Genomic DNA, 21,544 nt, shown 5'->3' on the forward strand with positions numbered 1-21,544 from the left:
CAGCAATCCTGGACTATCATAGCGTATACTTTTTCAATAACGTGTGATGTATGGACAGATTTTGATAGTCCACTTGACAGTTGCAAATGGTGGAGCCAATTGCTCCAGAGTATTTTTCATATCATTATGTATTTCTGTTGTCTTCATACCCTTCACCAAATACTGTGTGACTACTCGGTATTCAAAATATGTGTTCTGAAAAATAATAAATAAATAAATAAACAAGCATGTGTGCACTGCAGTCGTCCAACATTTATCTATGACTTCGGTTGTTTACTGATGCAGACAATGATGCAAAAGTTGTAACGGAAGATGACCCATAATAATAACATTCTCGGTGTGGGACTAAGTACTACTATTTGTGGTTCATTCCGAAAATTTTTCAAACGGCACTTTTTGCTCAGTCATAATAAGGAAATTTTGTCCAAGCTAATGGAGACTATCTAAAATGGAAATTCTCAACAATGAGATTTGTGTATCTCTTATTTGTTACTTTAAATCTCCGTCAAAATATATTCCACATCATGAGAGAGCTATTACCAACTTACTTTTGGAATTAATTGTGTAATGTATTTTGAAATGGGCTCAGATTGAACAAATACTTGCAAACAGCTATTTTCGTTGTGCTGTGCGTTCGTTTACGAGTTTTAATGACTATTTTGTTTTAGTTTTTGTTTTATATAGTTACATTTCTATTATTTTATCAATTCGTCAATTCGATATAGTTACATTTTTATTATTTTTCAGTACCTTTGAGTGATTAATCGTAGATGAATGTTTTTATTACATGCACTTATATTTACATTTCAGGTATGTTGAATGGTGGTGCAAAGATATACAGAGGTTTTGGTACAAGTTCTGACCCAATTCCTCCGTATAAAAATGCAAGTATCTTCAAGTAAGTGATTCTGCATTGTTATAATAATTGCAAGTTAGTGATTTACGTGGATGTTTGTTATTGTGTGCGTCTGAGGGGAATTGTTATGCTTGTTTGGGATTGCTCAAACATTTCAGTCTCCAATGATAAATCTGTTTTGTCCTGTTGCGAATTTGCATCTTAACAATTCTACTAATAGCAGGTTTCAAATGAATGTCTATTTTCTTATGATAGAAGATATTATTTCAAGTAATTAAGAAACATTTTGAAACAATCTTAGGAGTCTGCCAAAACCTAATAAATGTCAAATCTTTTCTTCCCATCACTCTTTTATTGTAAGAATGTAATTTTATTCCTCTATCATTGTCATTGAAAAAAATAAAAATTCACATTTTTCCCGTTTTTGCCTGTTCTGATGCCTTCTTTTCTTCGTATCTTGTGTAGGTTGTAAAAGGAACCGTTTTGATCTAGTACTGCAGGTAGTGAACAGCAACTTGAAATATTTCGGGAAGAAAGTTTATTTCAGGTAATATGCACTTGACAACGTACCACAACTATTGGGTTAGTTCATTTAAAATGTCCAATTATTATTATTATTTTTTTTTTCATGAAAGTAGTCTCTATAAACATCTGGGCGCTACTACAAAATTATGTCAAAAGAAAGGTTGAATCCCATACTGAATAATTCTGTGCGTGTGCCGAAAGAATTCATCCTCTGCATCCAAAAGAGAGCCAGGAAACCTTTTAGTTTTAGCTTCTCTCATCATCAGTATGTCTGGTTTAAGAAGACGCCAGAAGGTGTAAATTTGCAAAAATGCCTACGTGTGGTTTGAAAACACTTAAGTTGCCTAAGTGATTGAAAATTTCCTAAATTACTTGAGGAAGAAAGGGGATGAAAATCCAATGTGGAGGGTAAGGAAGTTTTATACCCTAACTTAGTAGTGTGAACTGGGTTCATTGCATATTAGTACATATGATAATGGCTCAGTGGTAGAGCGTTCACCTCCGGTGCTTCGGGTCCCTGGTTCGATCCCAGCTCGCGCCGTGTGGACTTTGTGGTGGACAAGCACCGTGCTCGTGGGTTTTCTCGGGATTCTCCCGTTTCCTCCCACTTTCTTCATTCCACCATTTCACTCATTTCTCATCATCACCGTCTCCTTTAGCCTAACCGGCATAACCGTGGGACGTAAAACTTAATGATTTCATTTCAATTTTAGTACATATGATGCAAGACTAAAAAAGCATATCTGTTCGCTGATGCTGGTAGCCTCTGGTGAAGTTGTTGCGTTACTCAAAGGACAATCAATAGTGACCCAAATTAATTATTTTACCTTGTTTGAAAAAGATTGAATGAATGATTAGCAACAGGTCGTCACAAAGTAGTACCACGAAATGGGTGGCTTTAGGCAGTAACTGGACGCTCCGTCGAATAAAACTAGATTATTGTTGTGTCATACATCATCATGGTGGCTCAGTAATAGAGCTCTCACTTCTGATGTGTGTATGAGGGAGGGAAGGGGGTCCCTGTGTTTCATCGCAAGCTATGTGGGCTTTTGGTAGAAATATTGTATCTGTGGATCCAATTCCATATTTTTTTTTTCCATAATCATTCACATTTATTAACCATCCGTCTCATTTAGCCTGAAGGGCATAATCGTGAAATGGTAAACTAAAGATTTAATTTCATTATCATTTTAGATCCAATTCACATCACTGGTAACAACCCGATGCAAAATACCTCCCCAAATATCTGCATTAAAAAAAAATGCAGTTATGCCTTATTTCATGGAGTCCGGCTACGAGACATCCACATATCCAACATTCTTGCCTCTCTCAGAAAAAAATATCTTCAATTGAAATGTTTGACGGCCCTCTGTTACACAATTTAAAGATCAAATGATCAGTATGGTATCTCACTCACTTATCTACCGATCGTTTGTTGTCAGACAGATGGCGTCAGTCAGATTCCCTTTTGGATAGGACAATTTTTAAATGAACCAACCCAAGCGGTCAGTGTTTCTTCCATAGACATATATTGGTATTTTGTTATTCGCTTGTTTTTTGTAATTTTTGAGGACGTACTTATTGATTGATCCTGCATGTAGTCCTGCTTTAATTTATTGATCACTAATGAGAGCACTTATATCCTAAAGCGCTTGGACAGTTTTAATTCACTCAGTAACATATTGCAAAATCTTTCTCACAATCACTTTATGCAAAAATCTTAGATTTGCCATCGGAAAAATCATTGAGTAATATAGCGGATACAAGAGTTCCACCCGGAATTGAGCTCAGACTGCATGCATGAAATCGAGTGCGCTAACTACATGGGAACTCTTTAAGTTTGTTAAACTTTCCTAACGGTATTAAAATAAAATTATATATATATATATATATATATATATATATATATATATATATATATATGAATTTAGTTGCAAGAGCTTAATTTGTTCTTGTGTTAATAAGGATCTAAAGGTGGATGATCTGTAGTATTGAAACAAAGTCGTGATTAAACACACCCTTATTAGTAACAACGAACATTGTTGTATTTATATTCCTTTACAATACACATTCTCTTAATTATCATTTATGAACTTGGCGTGATTTCGAGCAAATTGCCACTTCTCTATTTTGATCCGTTCAGTTGAGGAATGTTCAGTTGATTATAAAGAATAATTCATAATCAGCATGTTAACGTATGTAATTTTAATAGTAAGATTATTCATGGCTTTGGATTGATTATTTTAACAAAAGAGACACTGACCAAAGCTTAAAACCCACTTTATTTTAAATTATAATTTGTAACTGTTTCGGATATCTAGCATATCCTTCTTCAGACACTATCGAAAGGCTGGTTACGAGGTGGTACCAGAAAGAGTGCTCAGCGGGAGTGTACTGCCATGAGAGGAGCGACGTGGATAGGAGTACAAAGAGAAATTTCATAACAAATATGATAAGAAGAATAGAAATGCTGGAGAACGAAGAGGAAGGACGGAAGGAGAGCATACAGAAATTCTACAGACAGAGAAGAACGGTTACAGCAAGAAAGAGTTAGAGAAGGAAGAAGAACGCAGGAAGAGGAAGAGAGGGAGAAAGAAGAATGAAGAGGATGAGTGGAAAATGGCATGGCATAGAAAGTATGGGAGAAGAAACGGAGAAACTGAAGAAATTATTGAAGAAAGGAGGGGTCAGAACTTATAGAAAGAGTGGACAAACTTTATTAAGATCAATAAAGAAGAAGAATAGAAAAGAAACTAAAAAGATTGATGAAGAGGAAGAAGAAGTCATCTACAGAGTATGGTGTGAGGACTGCGATATGTCATATATAGGAGAGACAGGAAAGAGAATGAAAGAAAGGATAAAACAACATGAAGATGATGTTAGGAGGAAGAAAGATACCAATGCCATATACAAACATGTTAAGGAGACGAATCACGGAATTAATTGGGATAAGAAGGAAGTATTGAAGATGGAGAAAAGAATGATAATAAGGAAGTGGAAAGAAGCAGATTGGATAAAGAAGGTAGGAAGAGATAAACTGATGAACTGGACAGGGGACTTACCTATTAATGAATTATGGCAAGGAAGTTTGAATAGCATAGAGAAAAAGAAAATTTAAAAAAAGGCCCTTATAAGAACCAAAAATGAAGGAACGTGATTAATTGGAAAGTGAACACGAAGACTTATGGGATTGGCTGAAGGCCTCAATAAATAGAAAAATAAAAAGTACAACAATGACTGTATATATGTCTGTTAAAAGAATTTAAACTTTTTCATAACAATGACTATATATATGACGGTTAAAGAATTTTAAACTTTGTCATAACAATATTTATATATATGTCTGTATTTTCATTTATTTTCGATAGTGTCTGAAGAAGGATATGCTAGATAGATATCCGAAACAGTTACAAATTATAATTTAAAATAAAGTGGGTTTTAAGCTTTGGTCAGTGTCTCTTTTGTTAAAGTATGTAATTTTGTTGAGATCTATCATCTTTACTGGAAGTATACTGTTTCGTTATTTCTTCAATTACAGATTAACTAAGAACTAACTACTTCATATATTCTCTGAATCACTGTTTTTCTTTCATTATGTGCTTCAAACCGCGGAAAATGTGTCCTGATTACTAGGTCAAATAAATCCGATACTGTGTCCTGATTACTAGGGCGCGGTGGCTCAGTGGTAGAGCGTTCACCTCCTGTGCTTGGGGTCCCTGGTTCGATCCCCGCTCGCGCCGTGTGGACTTTGTGGTGGACAAACACCGTGCTCGTAGGTTTTCTCGGGGTTCTCCCATTTCCTTCCACTTTCTTCATTCCACTATTTCACTCATTTCTCATCATCACCTTCTCCTTTAGCCTAACCGGAATAACAATGGGACGTAAAACTTCGAAGATTTCATTTCATTTTCAAATCCGATACAGTCTGAAACACATTAACAGTTGATTTCAAATTCACAATACGAAGATTGAACATTCTTCTTACGTTAATTAAAATTTTAGTTTACAAGTGAAAGGAAAAAGAGAAAAGCGCAGTTGATAGGTAAATTGAGTTATCCCTCATAACGAGTAAATATGCTTGTCTTTGGTTCGCATAATGTTGTATTCATTTCCCGATAGGAGCCTAACTGTGATGGGCAATTGCCAGCTGAACGGTGCACGTGTAAATAATTGGTCTGTGGTTATGATACCGGCTCAGAACGCCATCGTTTGCGGTTTCTAACTGGAGTTCGCCATTTTTAACTTAAAGTAACTCTCAACTATCTCACAAACTGTCCTCCATGGGGAAATTGAACCTGGGAATTTCGGTTTCCGAAAGTCTTAATGTCCTTCAGCTTACGGGACGTAACTGTGGGACTGAACATTAGATAAATCAAGCAATCAATAGGATTTTGATAACAAATAACTCGATAACACTCCTATATAAGATGTGCAAATATTCTTTTCTTCTGAATTTCATCTAACAAAGTTGATTTTTTAAATCAATTTCGTGGCTTAAGAAGTCAAAGATTCGATTCGGCAGAACCCCCGCACCCGTAATGGATCTTATCCTTGCTAACACAATCAGTCAGGATTGTTATTAACATGTTTCTAAGCACCGTATGTTTACGTTTATATATATGGAAAATGGCCTGTTTGGTAAGAATAGATATATATATATATATATGCTCTTACCAAACAGGCCATTTTCCCTCAGGTTTGCCGATTAACACTTGTATTTCCAATGCAATCTGCGAATCTCATTTCCTGAAAGTCTCGATTTAATTGCTTGAGTCATATTCATATTCGGTGATGAGTACGGTATCATGGAGTTCGGCCTTCTCCATGTTGTTACATAGTCACAGTGTCTAACTGTGCATTTCCGTAATAAAATAATTTTAAAAAGTTCTTATAACATAACATTATTCGGACTGTGGTGTCCATATAGAGGACAGAATACTGAAGTCCTTTTTCTCCGCAAATTATGAGCCAATATTTAAGCTCCATTTCCACCACGTTCGGAAGAAGTAATTTCGTTATCCTAAATGACAGATTATAAAGTTTCATTCACATTATTTTCCTGGTACACTAATTTCTTGTTTTGTTACTCGTGCTGCCATTCCACTTTCTATTTACTTTTTACCTTTGCATGATTTCTCTGTTAATTTGCAGTCTGTTTATGCCTTATGCGAATGTACATAAACTGTGTTATTGATCTGTTACTCTGATGGGTACTTGATTTCTATGAATGTGAATTTTATTTCCTTGTTCAAAAGTCCTTAGTCGCACTGTTTTACTTTAACTTTTCAGGTTTTGCTATTGCTTATGTCGATATGATGTGTTCCGTCATATGTGATTGTTGATGGTGCTTTCCTTGTTCCTACTTATGCCTCTTAGTATCGTATATGTATTCCTTTTACTGAATCCAAAACTTGATTACAATACAAGAGATTTCTGAATATATAGATATAGTTTTCAAAACAGTAGGAACACGCTTGCATTGCAGCACAATAATCTTTCTAAATTGGAAACATTGAGTGATAGTAGTACGCAAGGCGGTGTAGCACGGATTAGTAGGTGCTGGTGTGAAATGGAAGACTAAATCAATTTTCAGTGAGAGCAAATTCTGAATGCGCGGTTAGGTGGAGCAAGCGTATCCAAGACCGCCAGTGTCTTAGGTGTATCGTCTAAATGGTAATTACAGCATATGAAACTCGTGACAAGACATCATCAAAGAAGAGGAATAGTTGACGGAAACCACGCCTTTGGTAGGAGGGATCGCCGAACATTAAAAAGGATTGTTACAAAAAAAATAAAGGTAATTGCCATAACCGACAGCAGAACTCAATCATCATCTGGAACGACTTGTTTCTGTAATCACTTCGACAACTGCTTGGTAACCTCAACATCTTCAGTCAGGCTGCTATGTAGGAATCTTCTGATCACCACTCCGAACCCGGTAGTGCGGGAAAGATAGTGGCGAGAATATCCACAAAAGAGGCGTATGCTCCAAACTGCCTACTTCGTACCGTTAAACGTAGCAGCGACTCTGTGTTATTATTATTACTTTCGGTGGACGAAGATATGTTCATGACCAGTGCATTACGGTACAGATGTTTTCTTACAGCGATAGTGTTAGATTAACAATGTTCCAATATATATAGCCATACTTGTTCAGGTGCGGGTTAAAGAACATTTCCCTGGCTCGCTTACTTCCCCAACTTGGACATTATTAAACCTATATAGCCAGTTTCAAGGCAGACTGCAGATTTCTTCCTCCTGTATCGTTGACATAACTGAACGTTGCACTATATGAAGAATGATCAATATGTGAGTTATGTGCCTAGAGTTCGCGACTAATACAAGTTATGCAACAACTGTATCTTGATCCAACACCATATTAATTACTTAAGATGTATTTGGTTCAGGTGTTCCCATTATTTTGATAACTATTTGTATATTATATGTATGGCGCGTATATAAGTTACAAAATAAAGGTACGTTCATGATAGAAAACTATAACATTAAGTATAGACATGTAACTTTCAAGAATAATACCTCGTTAGAGTTAGAAAAGAGAAGAAACTACCAGCTAAAAATATACAATATGTGACCAAGTCAAAGTCTGAGCAGGTACTGTATATGTAAACAGATTATAAGGAGGCACAGTCACAGAAAATCGTTGTAAGGAAAAATTATACGTTTTAAAGAAAATGGAAACAGTGTGGATTAAGTTAATTTCGAGAGATTTCCTCATTTGTCTTCAGAACTTTTATAAGAGTTCAACCAGAGTAATAAGGTATAAAGTAAGAAAGAAAGAAAACCTAATCAACAACAAAAATTCCGTTTCATTATATTCAGCAATATTGCAGTCTCCGTAGTAACAATTTAAAGATTTAAGTATGTCTGTTATACTTAAGAAAGCATATTAACCACGTTCACTTTCCGAACAAATTCGTAAACCTCGTGTGAAAAAAAAAAAAATGTAATTCTCAGATTAGAGAAGTTCTGTAATTTGTGTTCGGTCATACATTTATAGAGCAAAAGATGTTCCACTTGAAATTCGTTTCGTTCAGTGCACTTCTTTTTCAGTTCGAAAATTGCGTTATCTATAATACTAGTATATATACGTATACTAGTATACTCAAAATGTAATAGATTGCTAATTGTATGAGTAACATTACATTATCATTATTACAGTAAGTACAGAAGTATGCAAGTGGTAGGCTCTATTGCTAAATTGTTAATGAATCAAAATTATAATAAAAAATATTCTCGTATTTCTAACAACTGTCTTAATTTTTGAGTTTTGGTGCTATGAAAGATAGTCTTTACTACGCAGTGTTGGTCTGTAAAATCAAGTTGTAAAAATGTGTGTATTAATATGTAATAATTTTGGCTTAGTGCGATTGAAATGTCCGCGTGAACTGGTGTGTGTAACTTCCAAACGTCAACAAGATTAAAGCTACAATTCACCCGCATTTGTTCTCCATGGTGCATTTTCATACGACCTTGTTCATCACCTCCCCGTCTCTTTACTGACTGGACTCCCGACCCTGTTTTCAGAACTTACACGTCGTTTGTGACTTCGGTCCCTTCATTCATTGCGTTACGTTGAGTGGTTTCCCACCACAGTAAAATTGGAGATTTCAAGTTGATTCGTTGCAATAGTAGTAAATATTCATACAGTGAGTTCAGAAAGTCGCTCCGCGGTGGATTATGATAAAGATATATATAGAAACACTCCACTACAATAAATGTTGAAAATGCTTATCTTAGCTTGAAGCACAGGTCAATCCTCCTACACATTTTTGCAAACACTCGAAGTAAAGATTAGTGATCGGTAAATTGTATATATTATATCCATGATACCGTCCGTTAGTACTTTAATAGTTTAGGCCTATTCTGATAATGTTCAGCGAATACTGTTTTGAGCAATTTTTCATAAATTGTTTCAATGTTCTCTGTACTTGCAACCCGCACGAAAAAACTTCTCCACCAAAAAAACACTTGTTACTCCCTTGTAAACATTGTAACACACACCTATATTATTCGATACTAACAAGATTCTGACCGATTTTTCAGTACAGCAACTGGTTACAATGTAACGCGAACAGTCTCTTTTGTACAGTGTACGTCTTTATTAAGCTCAGGGTGTCTACTGATACTGGAAATACTGCAAATATACTGGAATTTTTATCCATATACTGGAAAAATCATGAAACTGGTAATTTGTCAACAATACTTTTTTTTTTTGTAATTGTTTTAATAGTCTTAGAAACAATTTTGTATTCATTGAGATTGTAAATTTTTCCAAAGCAAGAGTTGCATACACTTTGAAATTAGACATTAAAAGCAATGGGTGGAGTGGAGGGCTGTGAGGGGAGTTGGGAGCCCCTTTAAAACAGTGTTAAAAATCATTTGTATTAAAAAAATTAAGGCTAAGTCAATTTATTAAAAATAAAATATTCTTTTGATGGTAAAACAATTACAAATCTGAAATCTCAAGAGTATAATTATTCGTAAAGAAATTTTAAAAAATCATTGTATTAGGTACTGGAGTTTTGCTGGTAGTTATATTGAATATATGGAAATATACTGGAATTTTGAAGATGAAACTCAGTAGAAACCTTGAAGCTAAAAGTTCAAGTCTAGCTTCGTTCCTGTCTGTGTTGGACATTGCATAACATAACATAAGAAGAAGAATGAATGTTTCAATTCTTTCTCACAATAACAAATACCTACATCCAGTGCGAAGCGAATTTTTGAACTCACTATATATTTTATCGGTATACATATATATAATTCTCGATTAAATAAACGACACAATCCGGTGCAAAATTAAAACATTTCTAATAGATGTCTATACCTCTTCTGTAAGAAGTTGATTAAAGTTAGCCGAGTTTTTCATGACCAAACAACATATCAAATGACCCCGTTTATATTTGAAAAAATTCAGTTAAATTCAAGACAGCAAAGACCCGCATTCTCAGCAACCATTCCGCAGGTTTTACTAATCGTTTGTTGCATACTAGTCATAAATTGTTTCTAGTCCGATTATCACCAAAACAATATGAAAAATAGATTAGTGTTAAGTATGTTGGGAGGAAAAAATGCATCAAAAGTAAGCAAATAGTTACTATTTATTTCGATCAAAGTAAATTATATCATGATATAAAATTACGTCTGAAGAGAATACATCTATGTGATAAGAGACAACTGTAAAATCGCCATTCTCGTTTCGTTTAAATTTATAAGAATTTCATTTCAGTAATAGAAACGTGAAAAGCTAGAAACTAAGTTAATTTTATGTAATTGCTTTTGTTAATGAACCTGTAATTTTGAATCTCATGTATTATCTTTTTAATGTAAATTTTCAGAGAAATGAGCAGTCAGAAAATTCGTGTTACTGCAGCAGAGAGAAACAAGGACCCAATTTTACAAGTTTTGAAGCAATATGTACCAACTCTTCAGACAGAACAGAAGAAGAATTTGCTCTGTTTGGAAATCTCGTCTGGGTCTGGTCAACATGTTGTGTATTTCGCTGCTCAGTTCCCATATGTAACGTGGATACCTTCAGAATATGATAAGTCGTCATTTGGCAGCATTAACGCATATCGTGAAGAGTCCAAGCTATCCAATGTTAAGCCTCCAATATATATAGACGTGACAGAACCAGCAGAAACATGGGATCCTAAAGAGCTTCAGTTATCATCAGTTGACTTTATGATTTGTATAAACTTGGTCCATATATCACCTAAAGCGTGCACCAATGGATTGTTTCAGGGTGCTGGGAAGCTTCTAAGACAAAATGGTTTACTTTTCACGTACGGTCCGTACGCTCATCATGGCGTTATTACGCCTGAAAGTAATGTTAAATTTAATCAAATGTTGATGTCTCAAGATCCGGAATGGGGACTAAGAGATATAGATGATCTTGAAAACATCGCTAAACTAAATAATGTTTACTTAACAAAAATCATAGATATGCCGTCTAATAATAAGGTTCTGGTGTGGGAGAAACGTTAAACCTCAATAGTATCCCATTTTTGTTGTACTAAAAAGGTGCAGTAAGTGAGACAATAGTTCATTAAAAAGTATTTACCCCAAAATTGTCTAATTGTGAATGTTTCGGGAAAAAAGTTCTTGCTTCCTTCAACACACATCTTTTCAGAAAACTAACGTCTCCGGAACTATATCCCATTGATTATCTTCCGAATAGCTTTACTTTTCTTACTTCCAATAGTCCCTTATAAAATTTTAGTTGTATCTAAATACTTTTCTTCATGAATACTAGCCGGTATATTGTGTAGTTGATTAATGATAATTAGAGAAACGTTGCTTCTCATTTTTTTTCGAAGTGTTCACAGTTAGATAATTTTGACTGTTTTGAAGGTATTTTTTTAAATGAATATTAAATATGCATCCCAGTAAATCAAAGAAACCGTGACACAATACTTATCCATTTCGATGTATTGCCCACATATTTTTCGTCCTTAATGTTGAAAAGAATTGTTATATTCATAGCGTAAAATGCAATCTACTAATACAAAAACTATTATTATATAAGGACATATCTTTAATGCTAATTAAGAAAATTTAGACCATAGTCGGCTACTCAGTTTCAGAAAATCGAATATTGGGTTTGTGGATTAATACTAGAGTATTGATTGTTACAGTAGTTAAAGGAAATGAATAGCTAAAAATCAGTTGTAGGAGTTCTGAACTAATATAGTCTATCTGAAATATTCAATACTGTGACGCATGACATGATTATTATTATTATTAAATGATACATAGAGATCTCTTCGATGATAGATGATCGACAGTATTCATAATACTATACAAGAACTCACAATTGACTTCTTTCTTTTCATGTGCAAGTACCTTAAAAATGGTGTTACAATTTGTAGACAACTTTCGTAGCAAAACTTGTTTTAATGCACACTTGTCCGCAAGAAATAGGAAATAACACAAAAGAAAAAAGAAGTCTTAATTGTCAACAGTCTAACACAGCCCCCGGAGACTAGAATTTGTTTCATTTCGTTTATCTGGGGATTATCTGTATACAGTTGAAAGCCCCAAATTTATCATGTTAGTGTTCCTGTGTGTGTGCAGTAATCAAGTAACCCATACAATTTATCTGTAGAACATATTAACCATATATTCAATACCACTACATATGAAAAATTATGTGCTTCAAAATTATATAGATACACGAAACAAAAACAAACTCAAAAGTATTTAGGAGTGCAGATATCGTTTTTAAAGGTTAAACATTTTTTTTTCTGGATAGTCGACTATTTGGTAAGATGTTCATCATTGAACTCGAAATTAAATGAAGGTTTTAAATGCTATTAAACTCGAGAAAACTGCAGCCAAAATGTGAAGCACAATTTTAGATCTTAAGCTTAAAGTAGCAAAGAACCAAATATTTAAAAGTCATGTGCTGCCAAAACCTTCCCGGAGAATAAATTTGACACTGTGATAAGTACAGAATACCGCTAATAATAATAAGTTGATAAAAATATTCTTATCAAATTTTATATACATAGTGCATAAATCAACAAACCTCTAATATGCTCGAAAACGTTATTTTTATTCTCGTATATTGAAAATATGTGATTATATACATTTTTGAGGTGGCCAATTATATTCGGATTTACTGTACATAAAAGGAGTGTATTTTATTTTCCATCTAAAACTATGATGTACCTAAAGGATTTAGAAAGTTTCATTATAAAAAAAAAAAAAAAAAAAAAAAAAAAAAACTTATCAAGCAATATATAGGCACTCCAAACTTAAAATATGTTTATAAAATTTATAAACTAAGTTGACTGAGGTTTGCATTTATGAAGACAGGTTCAAGTCATATATGATCCTAGAATAATAAAGATCAGTATTCTGTTTGATCTACATAACTGTAAGCATTTTAAGAATTTAAGAGCATCAGAATAAAACTTTCCAGAGAGTTACGAATCTTATTCTGGTTGATCCAGGAAGTAAGCAACAATGCAGTTTCTGTGACAAGCTTAAAATTTAATCTTCTGATAACACTGTTCAACAAATTTTGATCGAAAGTATGTAAATTCTTTTAAATTGCGATTTTTACATTCATTTAAGCATAATATGAAAGGAAATGATAATAAAAGAATTTTCTTAGCTCAGGTTGCGAAAAAAAACGCCCTTGTACAACAGTAGCTGTATATATACAAATATATTAATATTTATAGAACACTTAAGCAAAATCCTTGTAAAAACCTACATTTCACTTTTTTTTTAAATCTATTTCACTGTGATGTGATAAGCTGGGGAGTTAAGAAGTACCCTAACCTATAGCTTTCTATACCCTTGTACTTCCTTTTTCAAAATTGCGCAAATACCAGTTTCACAGCGATACAGAAAATAAAGTAACCGTGGTCAAGTTAAACATTAACAATTCCGTAATAAAAATCAGTATTAACATTAAAACATGAAAAATATGTACAAATACCTTTTTGTGCAAGAACTACATTGCAATGTAGACAAAAGTTTCAAGTGATCCCTTGTACAGGATTATGTTTATTTTATTTTGAGGTCTTCGCTTGGCTTGCCTTTTGTAGGTTACATCTGGAGCATCCCTTGCAATAGTCCAACAGTAGTCGGCCAATATGTTAGAACTCCACTTTCCCTCATATCTCTTCTCCATGGCTGCAATATCTTGATGGAAACGCTCACCATGTTCGTCACTTACTGCTCCACAATCTTCGGGAAAGAAGTCTAGATGTGAATGAAGAAAGTGGAGTTTCAGGGACATATTGCAACCAAGATTTTCGTAGCACAATAACAACTTTGCTACCAGTTGTTTGTAATTTGTTGCTCGGTGTCTTCCCAAGAACTGTGAACAAACACTCTTCAAGCTTTCCCACGCAGCTTTCTCCTCACCTTGGAGAATTTCGTCGAACTTGTGATCTTTGAATAGTTGCCTAATCTGTGGCCCTATGAAAACACCCTCTTTAACTTTGGCATCACTTAATCGAGGGAATTATCCTCTTAGGTACTTATAGGCCTCATCCTCTTGGTTCATGCTCTTAACAAAACTTTTCATAAGACCTAATTTAATATGTAGAGGGGAAAGCAAAATTCGGTTACGATCTACCAGTGGTTCATGCTGTACACTTTTCACTCCCGGCTGAAGAGTTTCTCTGGTACTCCAATCACTTTTGCGGTTATGAGATCCACGATCTCTACTGCCCATTCACATATAAAGCAACAATACTTTGTATACAGTAACTGCATACCTAGGAACAGTGCTATTACTTTAAGGTCACCACAAATGAGCCACTGAAAATCGTAATATTTAATGGCTTGAAGTAAACGTTTCAAGTTTTCATAAGATTCCTTCATATGAACTGCGTAACCTACAGGAATTGAAGGAAGTTCATTCCCAATATGTAAAAGCACTGCCTTTAAACTTACCTTGGACGAATCTATAAAGAGCCTCCACTCCGTAGGTTCGTAATTAATTTTAAGTGCCCTCATGAGACCATTTACATCTGTACATGCCACAAGTTTGTCTTCCATAGTAAAAAATGAAGTGAACATCTTCTCCCTATTCCGATACACTGAAATATTTACTTTTTCCTGCAATAAATTCCATTGCTTTAAGCGTGACGCTAAAATTTCGGCTTTGCTTTTCGAGAGGTCCAAGTCTCTGATTAAATCACTTAGTTCCTCTTGAGTAAGTCTATGTGGTTCACATGGAGGTTCTTCTACAACAAACGTAGGGTCCTTCGAAGTACTTGATTCAGGAGCTTCAACTTCTTGATCATCATCAGAAAAAAGATCGTATTCTTTAGGTGGGTCAGGAACAGGTAGTCCTTCTCCATGTGGAACAGGGCGCATTGCAGAAGGAATGTTAGGATAGATCAAGGCCCGCTTCTTCTTCGTGGAAATTCCCTTCTTGACGGAAGGAACCATACAAAAATAACAGTCTCTGATGTGGTCGCTTGGCTCCCTCCAAATCATGGGCACTGCAAAAGGCATTGAGCGCTCCTTCCCATTAATCCAATTTCTTAGATTGCTGGCACAAGTGTTACACACAATGTGGGGTGCCCAAGATTTATCTTGGTCTCCAATTTTACAACCAAAGTAATATTGATAGGCTTTTCTTATTAGTGGTGTTATAGTCTGCTTTTGTGAGGAAAATGTCACTTCCCCACACACTAGCAGAAGCTATCCGCACTGTTTACACAATTTCGCGGCATTTTTGTTTATTGAAATCCTCAAAATGTCACTTGAAATAGTTCCGACAACTATTTAAAAATATACATTCGAAATACCAGTATTTTTGCGTACTTGTAGTTGTATTTTTATGTTCTGCACTACACAAACGTCACACCCAAAACGCTGATAACTGCACTAAACCTGTCTTTTCTAACAATAGCAGAACACTACTGAGATAAGGAACACAATGAAACCAAGCGTTCATATAGTTTCTCCAGTGTGCTGGATCAGTGTAACATTTTACCCCAAACGAAGCGAATATATTTATTTTTAAAGCGTTATTATTAGACATGACTGTAAAACGAAAAGTAGAGCTAATATTCGAAAATAACTTTCAAATTCGTGATCAGAACCACAAAATCAATAAGAATTAGCTGATTTTGTTCAATTTACATTTTCGTTGTTGAACAGTGTAATCAAGTGGTACAAAACGTACTTTCTTCGAATATTTAAAAGATTAAGTTTTATTTTGCAGTCGATTGTATGATGTAAAGTTTTTTGCAATAAATTAACATTATATAAACTTGATTCCAAAGGAAATATTAATGATCATCAAGTACAAACGTGTGGATAACGTGCCCGGTTCTTTAAGGAATAAAGGAATCCAGCAAATGTGCAAACAGAAATATTTGTTCTTCGGTGTGATTCTTAAGGTGTTAAATAATTGGGATTGCTCAGGTAGTTACTTCATGATTTCCCTGATTTCTGTTCAAGTTTACCAGACAGAAGAATTACAATTCGAGAATTTAAAGATAAAATTCAATTGAGCAATGAAAGACAATTTATACAGAGCAAGGTAATACCAGCGATAGAATTTTAAGAAATTACAAAAGAATTTTGAAGAGAACTTTACCTGCAATCCCACTCGATTCCATATAGACGAGCAGCCGCTACTATTATATTCTATTCTATGGTTGTGTAGTATGGAAGCAGTATGAAATAGTGCTGCAAGAATTCCGTACTCAAAATAAGAAATTAAATGTAGAATGAAGGAACATAAATGACAGGACTGATCAAATTGCACATAAAAAGTAATATAAAGGTGAAATTTGCAGAGTTACTTTTAAAAGTAAGTTGATTGAAGAGAGGGACATGAATATTTAGTGTCACGATTGCATTAAACTATTATTTAGCACAGGCACTACCAGGTTTATGAATGTTCTGTTGAAAATCCTGCAGTACGTATATTCTAGTTAAGTTCATCTACACCAGCAGTGAATTACAAGGAACAGTATAGAATTACACGATTTGGTAATTGTGAATATAGGATACGTATTGATTAAGTTAGAAATAAATATGCCTTACCGGAAAAAGCAAAACTTTTCCAGACAGTTTCGTTATTCTTCGGCAACATTACCCATGAATATAACTTAGATGATAAACTGGCAACATGTAGAAAGAAGTGATGTATTTTACAAATACGTGGAAAATGATAGTTTAACATCAAGAAAGTAATTCATCTCCAACTCAAACGTTTTCTTCAAGAGGCTACGCGTAACACAGTTTTTGAAGCGAGACTTTTCTCTCTTAAAATGAGTACACTAAACTGAATGAAACTTCTACATGTTACCAGTTTAGCAGGGAAGTTTTAGTCATAGAGAAGGTTACCAGAGAGCAACAAAACTATCTAGAAAAGTTTGTTTTCTCAGTTACAAGGTAAGATATAACCTTTTGTTTTTCAAAACTAAGGGTTTTAAGTAGCTTAAGCTCTTTCATGATGCTTGTCAGATTAAGACTTGTTATGCTGTCATTTTCTAACAATGATTTCGAAGATACAAAGTACTAAATGAGTGTGTTTGTGTATATACAGTATGTCGTAATAGGTACTTAAGGGACGCTTGCACGTTATCTCTTCGCTACATCAGCACCACCGCTACCCAACGAATTTTGTGTTATTGTGTATAAAATTCCTGATAAGCAATACATAACAATGTGTATATATATATATATATATATATATATATATATATATATAATGGCTTAAATTTTACCTCAAGGTTCAATGAAGAAAGTATCGTCACATACTTGGGTTTGATTTAGTAATTTGAAAGTTTGTTCATAATAAGAAAGGATTTTTTTTATATATATATATATATATATATATATATATATATATATATATATATATAGAATTCCGTACTTGAACACTTTCGTCGTGAAATTACATGGCACTCATGGCCGCGTACTTCTGCTTACGCCGTTAGTGTAATGTCGTTGTTATAGTACACAATAAGTACTGACGTCTGGCACATGATTCAATACATGACATTCCATATTCATCATTAGTAGCCAAAAGTACTGTAGTCACCAAAAGTAGAGGAAAATTATCTCAATTTATTGACCAAATTATATTCAAAAGGGAGATTTTTTAATATTTTCTACGAAATGTAATTGTTGAAATCTGCATAGGATGATTCTCACACTTATATTCTTGACTGTTTCGCTTCAGCCGTCATCAGTAGTACGGAGGAAATTAAAGATACAGTAAAAAGATGAAAAACATTGGTACAAAAAAAAAAAAAAAGAGCAAAATATAATTGCTTTACATCTCCGGCTTTGAGAACTAGTCAATCAGACGCAGGACTCAAAATTGATTGGTTGGTTGATTTGGAATTTAGCGTTCCGTTCAGAACCGAGGTTATATGAAACGTGGGATCTGAACTACATGACCTCCCACTTGGATTCAAACTCGGGTCTCCCGTGCGCTAACCATATAGTCATGAGGAAATTCCACTTGGATCTGAGGACCGTGAATTGCAAAAACTAGTTATTCATAACACGGATTATTTGTTGATGTGTGTTCAACGGTGTGAGACTAAGCTTTATTCTTTGTATAGCTTAAGAGTTACAGGTAGAACGGCCGGACTGTGGAGAGACAACGTGGCCCTTTTTTTAAAGCACTTGTTGCTGTAATTTATAAATAGTTTAACAGTTTTATATTTTGCTTTTGTGGTCTCTCCTTTCCTATGTTTTCCTTATTGCTGTACTCTTAAATTTTCTTCCAAACTATCGGTGATGGCTGTAGCGAAACAGTCGAAAATACTAAAATACTATAGGTTACCAAATGTAATTCATTAAAAAATTGTATATTCCATCACAGATTCTCAGCGCTTGTTATAAATATTGATTATGGTAATTTACAGTTGTTCTTAAATGGATTTTATACATTATAATTGTACATAAACAAATTGGTACTGTAATAAATTCTGCAATGTATGTATATCAAGCATGTCTTAAATAAAATTATATATGTATTTTCTTAATTTTTGAAATTTTTACATTAAATATATTTGTATAAAAGTTTGTAAAACTACTGATTAAAATAAATGAATTACCATAGATTTTTAATTTATTTTTGTTTATTTATTTTTTAATTGCAGTCGTCATTTGAAGAGAGGCTGTACTACACCGATAAAGTGAATTTTGTTATTCTTGCCATATTAAAACATTAGACTGGAAAAATTGTCCTTATAAAAGAGCTGCCAAAATAAACAAACTTCATTCCACGTGGCTATAACACCAAAAGGGCATAATGTGATTTTTTTTTCTTTTTTAAAGCTTAAATCTCCATAAAATCAAACCAAAATTCCCACTTTACACTAAATATTATTGTCACTTTCCTAAAAAAAAATAAGTCATTTAGCCTTTCAGTATAATCCTGGGAGATAAGAATACGTGAAAAAAAAAAGTTTCATACGAAATAGTACCTGTTGGGTTTAGTCAACTCAGTATTCCATTTGTGAATGAGCCCATCAAATAAAATCTTCAAATTTTTGGCAACGGACAAGTGTACTTTTCGAAAGCATAAAGTTCTTAGGATTTATGTAGAAAAAATGTATGAAAATGTTTCTAATAGTAATTTCTATGTTCAGTACCCCCTTTACGCCTTTATATAAGAGTTGCGGTGTTTGAATTGATGTGCTGTATGATGAAATGCTTTGGGGTCTAGTTCGTTTAATTTCTGGAGAATCATTGTGCAAGATGTGGACCGAATTTCGTTTAGAATAATTAGTCCTTGTTAGTGGTTGGAAGTGGAAAGAATGTTTGTTTTTATATTCCAAAATTAGTAATAATAATTTTTTTTATTAACTAACTTCAAACAATAATCTCTTTTAGGCTGACCATTGCTGGATGTTGACGGTGCGCTTCAACGATTTCAAAGTAACACTTTTCTGCTATGATATGTTCGTTAGGTTAAAGAAATTCGTCAAGATCCGTTTCGGTATAAATACTTCATTGCGCATCGGAATGCGATTCAACAAATAGTATGTTTATGGTCCGTGAAAGAAGCACAAAAGAGATCTCAAAACGAGAGATTGTAAGAAGTTTTTAGTGAACATTTTATTCAACTATAGCTAAGAGAACTCCTTTTAGTTCGTGTAGTTGGTCAGAAGTGGAGTTAGTGTCAAAATGGCTGACTCATTTACAGTTCTTAAGGGTGGTCTGTATTTTTTATTATTATTTACTAATTGTCTTTTTATAAATTCCATCACTACTAAACTATTGATCATTCCTCATTAAACCGGTGTGAACTGTTGAGTCTTTTAATAAACAGTCTTAATTGTCAATATAACAAATTAAATGTTTTACTTAATTGCGTTTCCGCAACACTAGAAACGTGATCTCTAAAAGCATATTCTGTTGTTAAGCTAGGTTTTTGATTTTGATTTGGTGTTTTACTTCATCATATTTGAAACATATTTGTCGTGACGGGAGCTTGAGTGACTCTGGACTCAGTAGAAGGAAGATATGTGACTTCCTTACCTCTGGTAGATCTATAACAAAGTAGTTCTGGTCACTGACTTCAACTTGTAGCATATAACTGTTTCTAGATGTGATTCCTGTACTAACATGGAGCTATGGGATATGCTGGAAAATTTACAATAAATTTGGTTCAGCATCTGGTGCTAAGTACTACTTCTTTCTCACAATTTCCAGTTTCCCCCCCCAGTTTAGGATGATCAAATTCAGGAAACGAAAATCCGGGACGCCTCTCTCGATTCCAAATTTATTGCCTCACGAAACTGAACGAACTAAATACACGTAGGAAAATTAGAAGTTCCATTACTTATTACCATAAAGATGGGTAAAAACCTAGTTACATTATTACCAATTACCTCAGCTTAAAGTGAAGAAGAAGAAAAACAGGAGCACAAATTGATTAAAGTGAAAACTAAGAATAGTTTCTTGAACTTTTTGTCCTGTTGATAACATTCCTCCCCCCTTAAATAGTGTAGTGATAAAAGTTCACAAATTCCATACTGTAATTGTACAAAACCTGAAATACTAAAGATAAAGTATGAACTTTCAGCCTTCCTTTCTCCTCTGAATGTTTCATCAACGAAAATACTCTTTCTATGTCGCTATTATGGAAAAAATATGGAAAACAAATACTTAAACATTAAAATTATGATGTAGACATATGAGAGAATGATTCAAATTAAAAAAAAAAAAAAAAACTTACTGTAGGGAATGTATTCCTTTTTCTACAACTTTTATCTCTCATCCATTTTTATCCTTGTTACCTTACCACTGAAGATGGAACTAGCTTGTTCCGAAACGTATGGAGAGTGTTTAGTAAGGATTTATTGGTAAGTAAGCAATTTTTTGTTAAACAATTTGAAAAACGTAAAGAACGGAAAACTTTTATAAAATAAATAAATAAGTCAATGCTCCGAACAATATTGTGAGAAGAAAGAAAAAAGTGTTAGAAAATCTTAAAGAATCTTGAAACATTTTGCGAAAAGAGCATCAGATGGGTTCAAAATACTTCACAAAAAGACCATTAAAGAAACGGATGCAAAAAAGCGATCCGAAGGGTTTTTCCCGGAACTCCTGAATAGTGTCCAATCCGGAACAATCCTGGATTTCCGGGACATTTGATTACCCTACCCCAGTTTATACTAATCACAATTTAAA

At 34.0% G+C, this 21,544-nt stretch overlaps 1 protein-coding gene across 12 annotated transcripts in view; it reads left to right on the plus strand.

Annotated features, from left to right (window-relative positions):
* Positions 1 to 18,973, plus strand: part of LOC145668159 (methyltransferase-like 26) — a 34,831-nt gene extending 15,858 nt beyond the window's left edge. For 4 of the 12 annotated variants that reach the window (XM_081735753.1, XM_081735752.1, XM_081735754.1 and 1 more), the window contains exons 2-4: positions 811 to 898; positions 1,322 to 1,403; positions 10,741 to 18,973. In XM_081735753.1, the coding sequence (XP_081591879.1) occupies positions 820 to 898; positions 1,322 to 1,403; positions 10,741 to 11,389 (810 nt within the window). In that variant the 5' untranslated portion in view covers positions 811 to 819 and the 3' untranslated portion in view covers positions 11,390 to 18,973. The remainder of the gene's footprint in view (positions 1 to 810; positions 899 to 1,321; positions 1,404 to 10,740) is intronic. The other 8 variants (XM_081735764.1, XM_081735760.1, XM_081735761.1 and 5 more) reach the window with 2 other exon arrangements.
* Positions 18,974 to 21,544: the final 2,571 nt, after the last annotated feature.

The sequence above is a fragment of the Thermobia domestica genome, chromosome 13 (assembly GCF_964235325.1).
Source record: "Thermobia domestica chromosome 13, izTheDome1.hap1.1, whole genome shotgun sequence".
Classification (NCBI taxonomy): Eukaryota; Metazoa; Arthropoda; class Insecta; order Zygentoma; family Lepismatidae; genus Thermobia; species Thermobia domestica.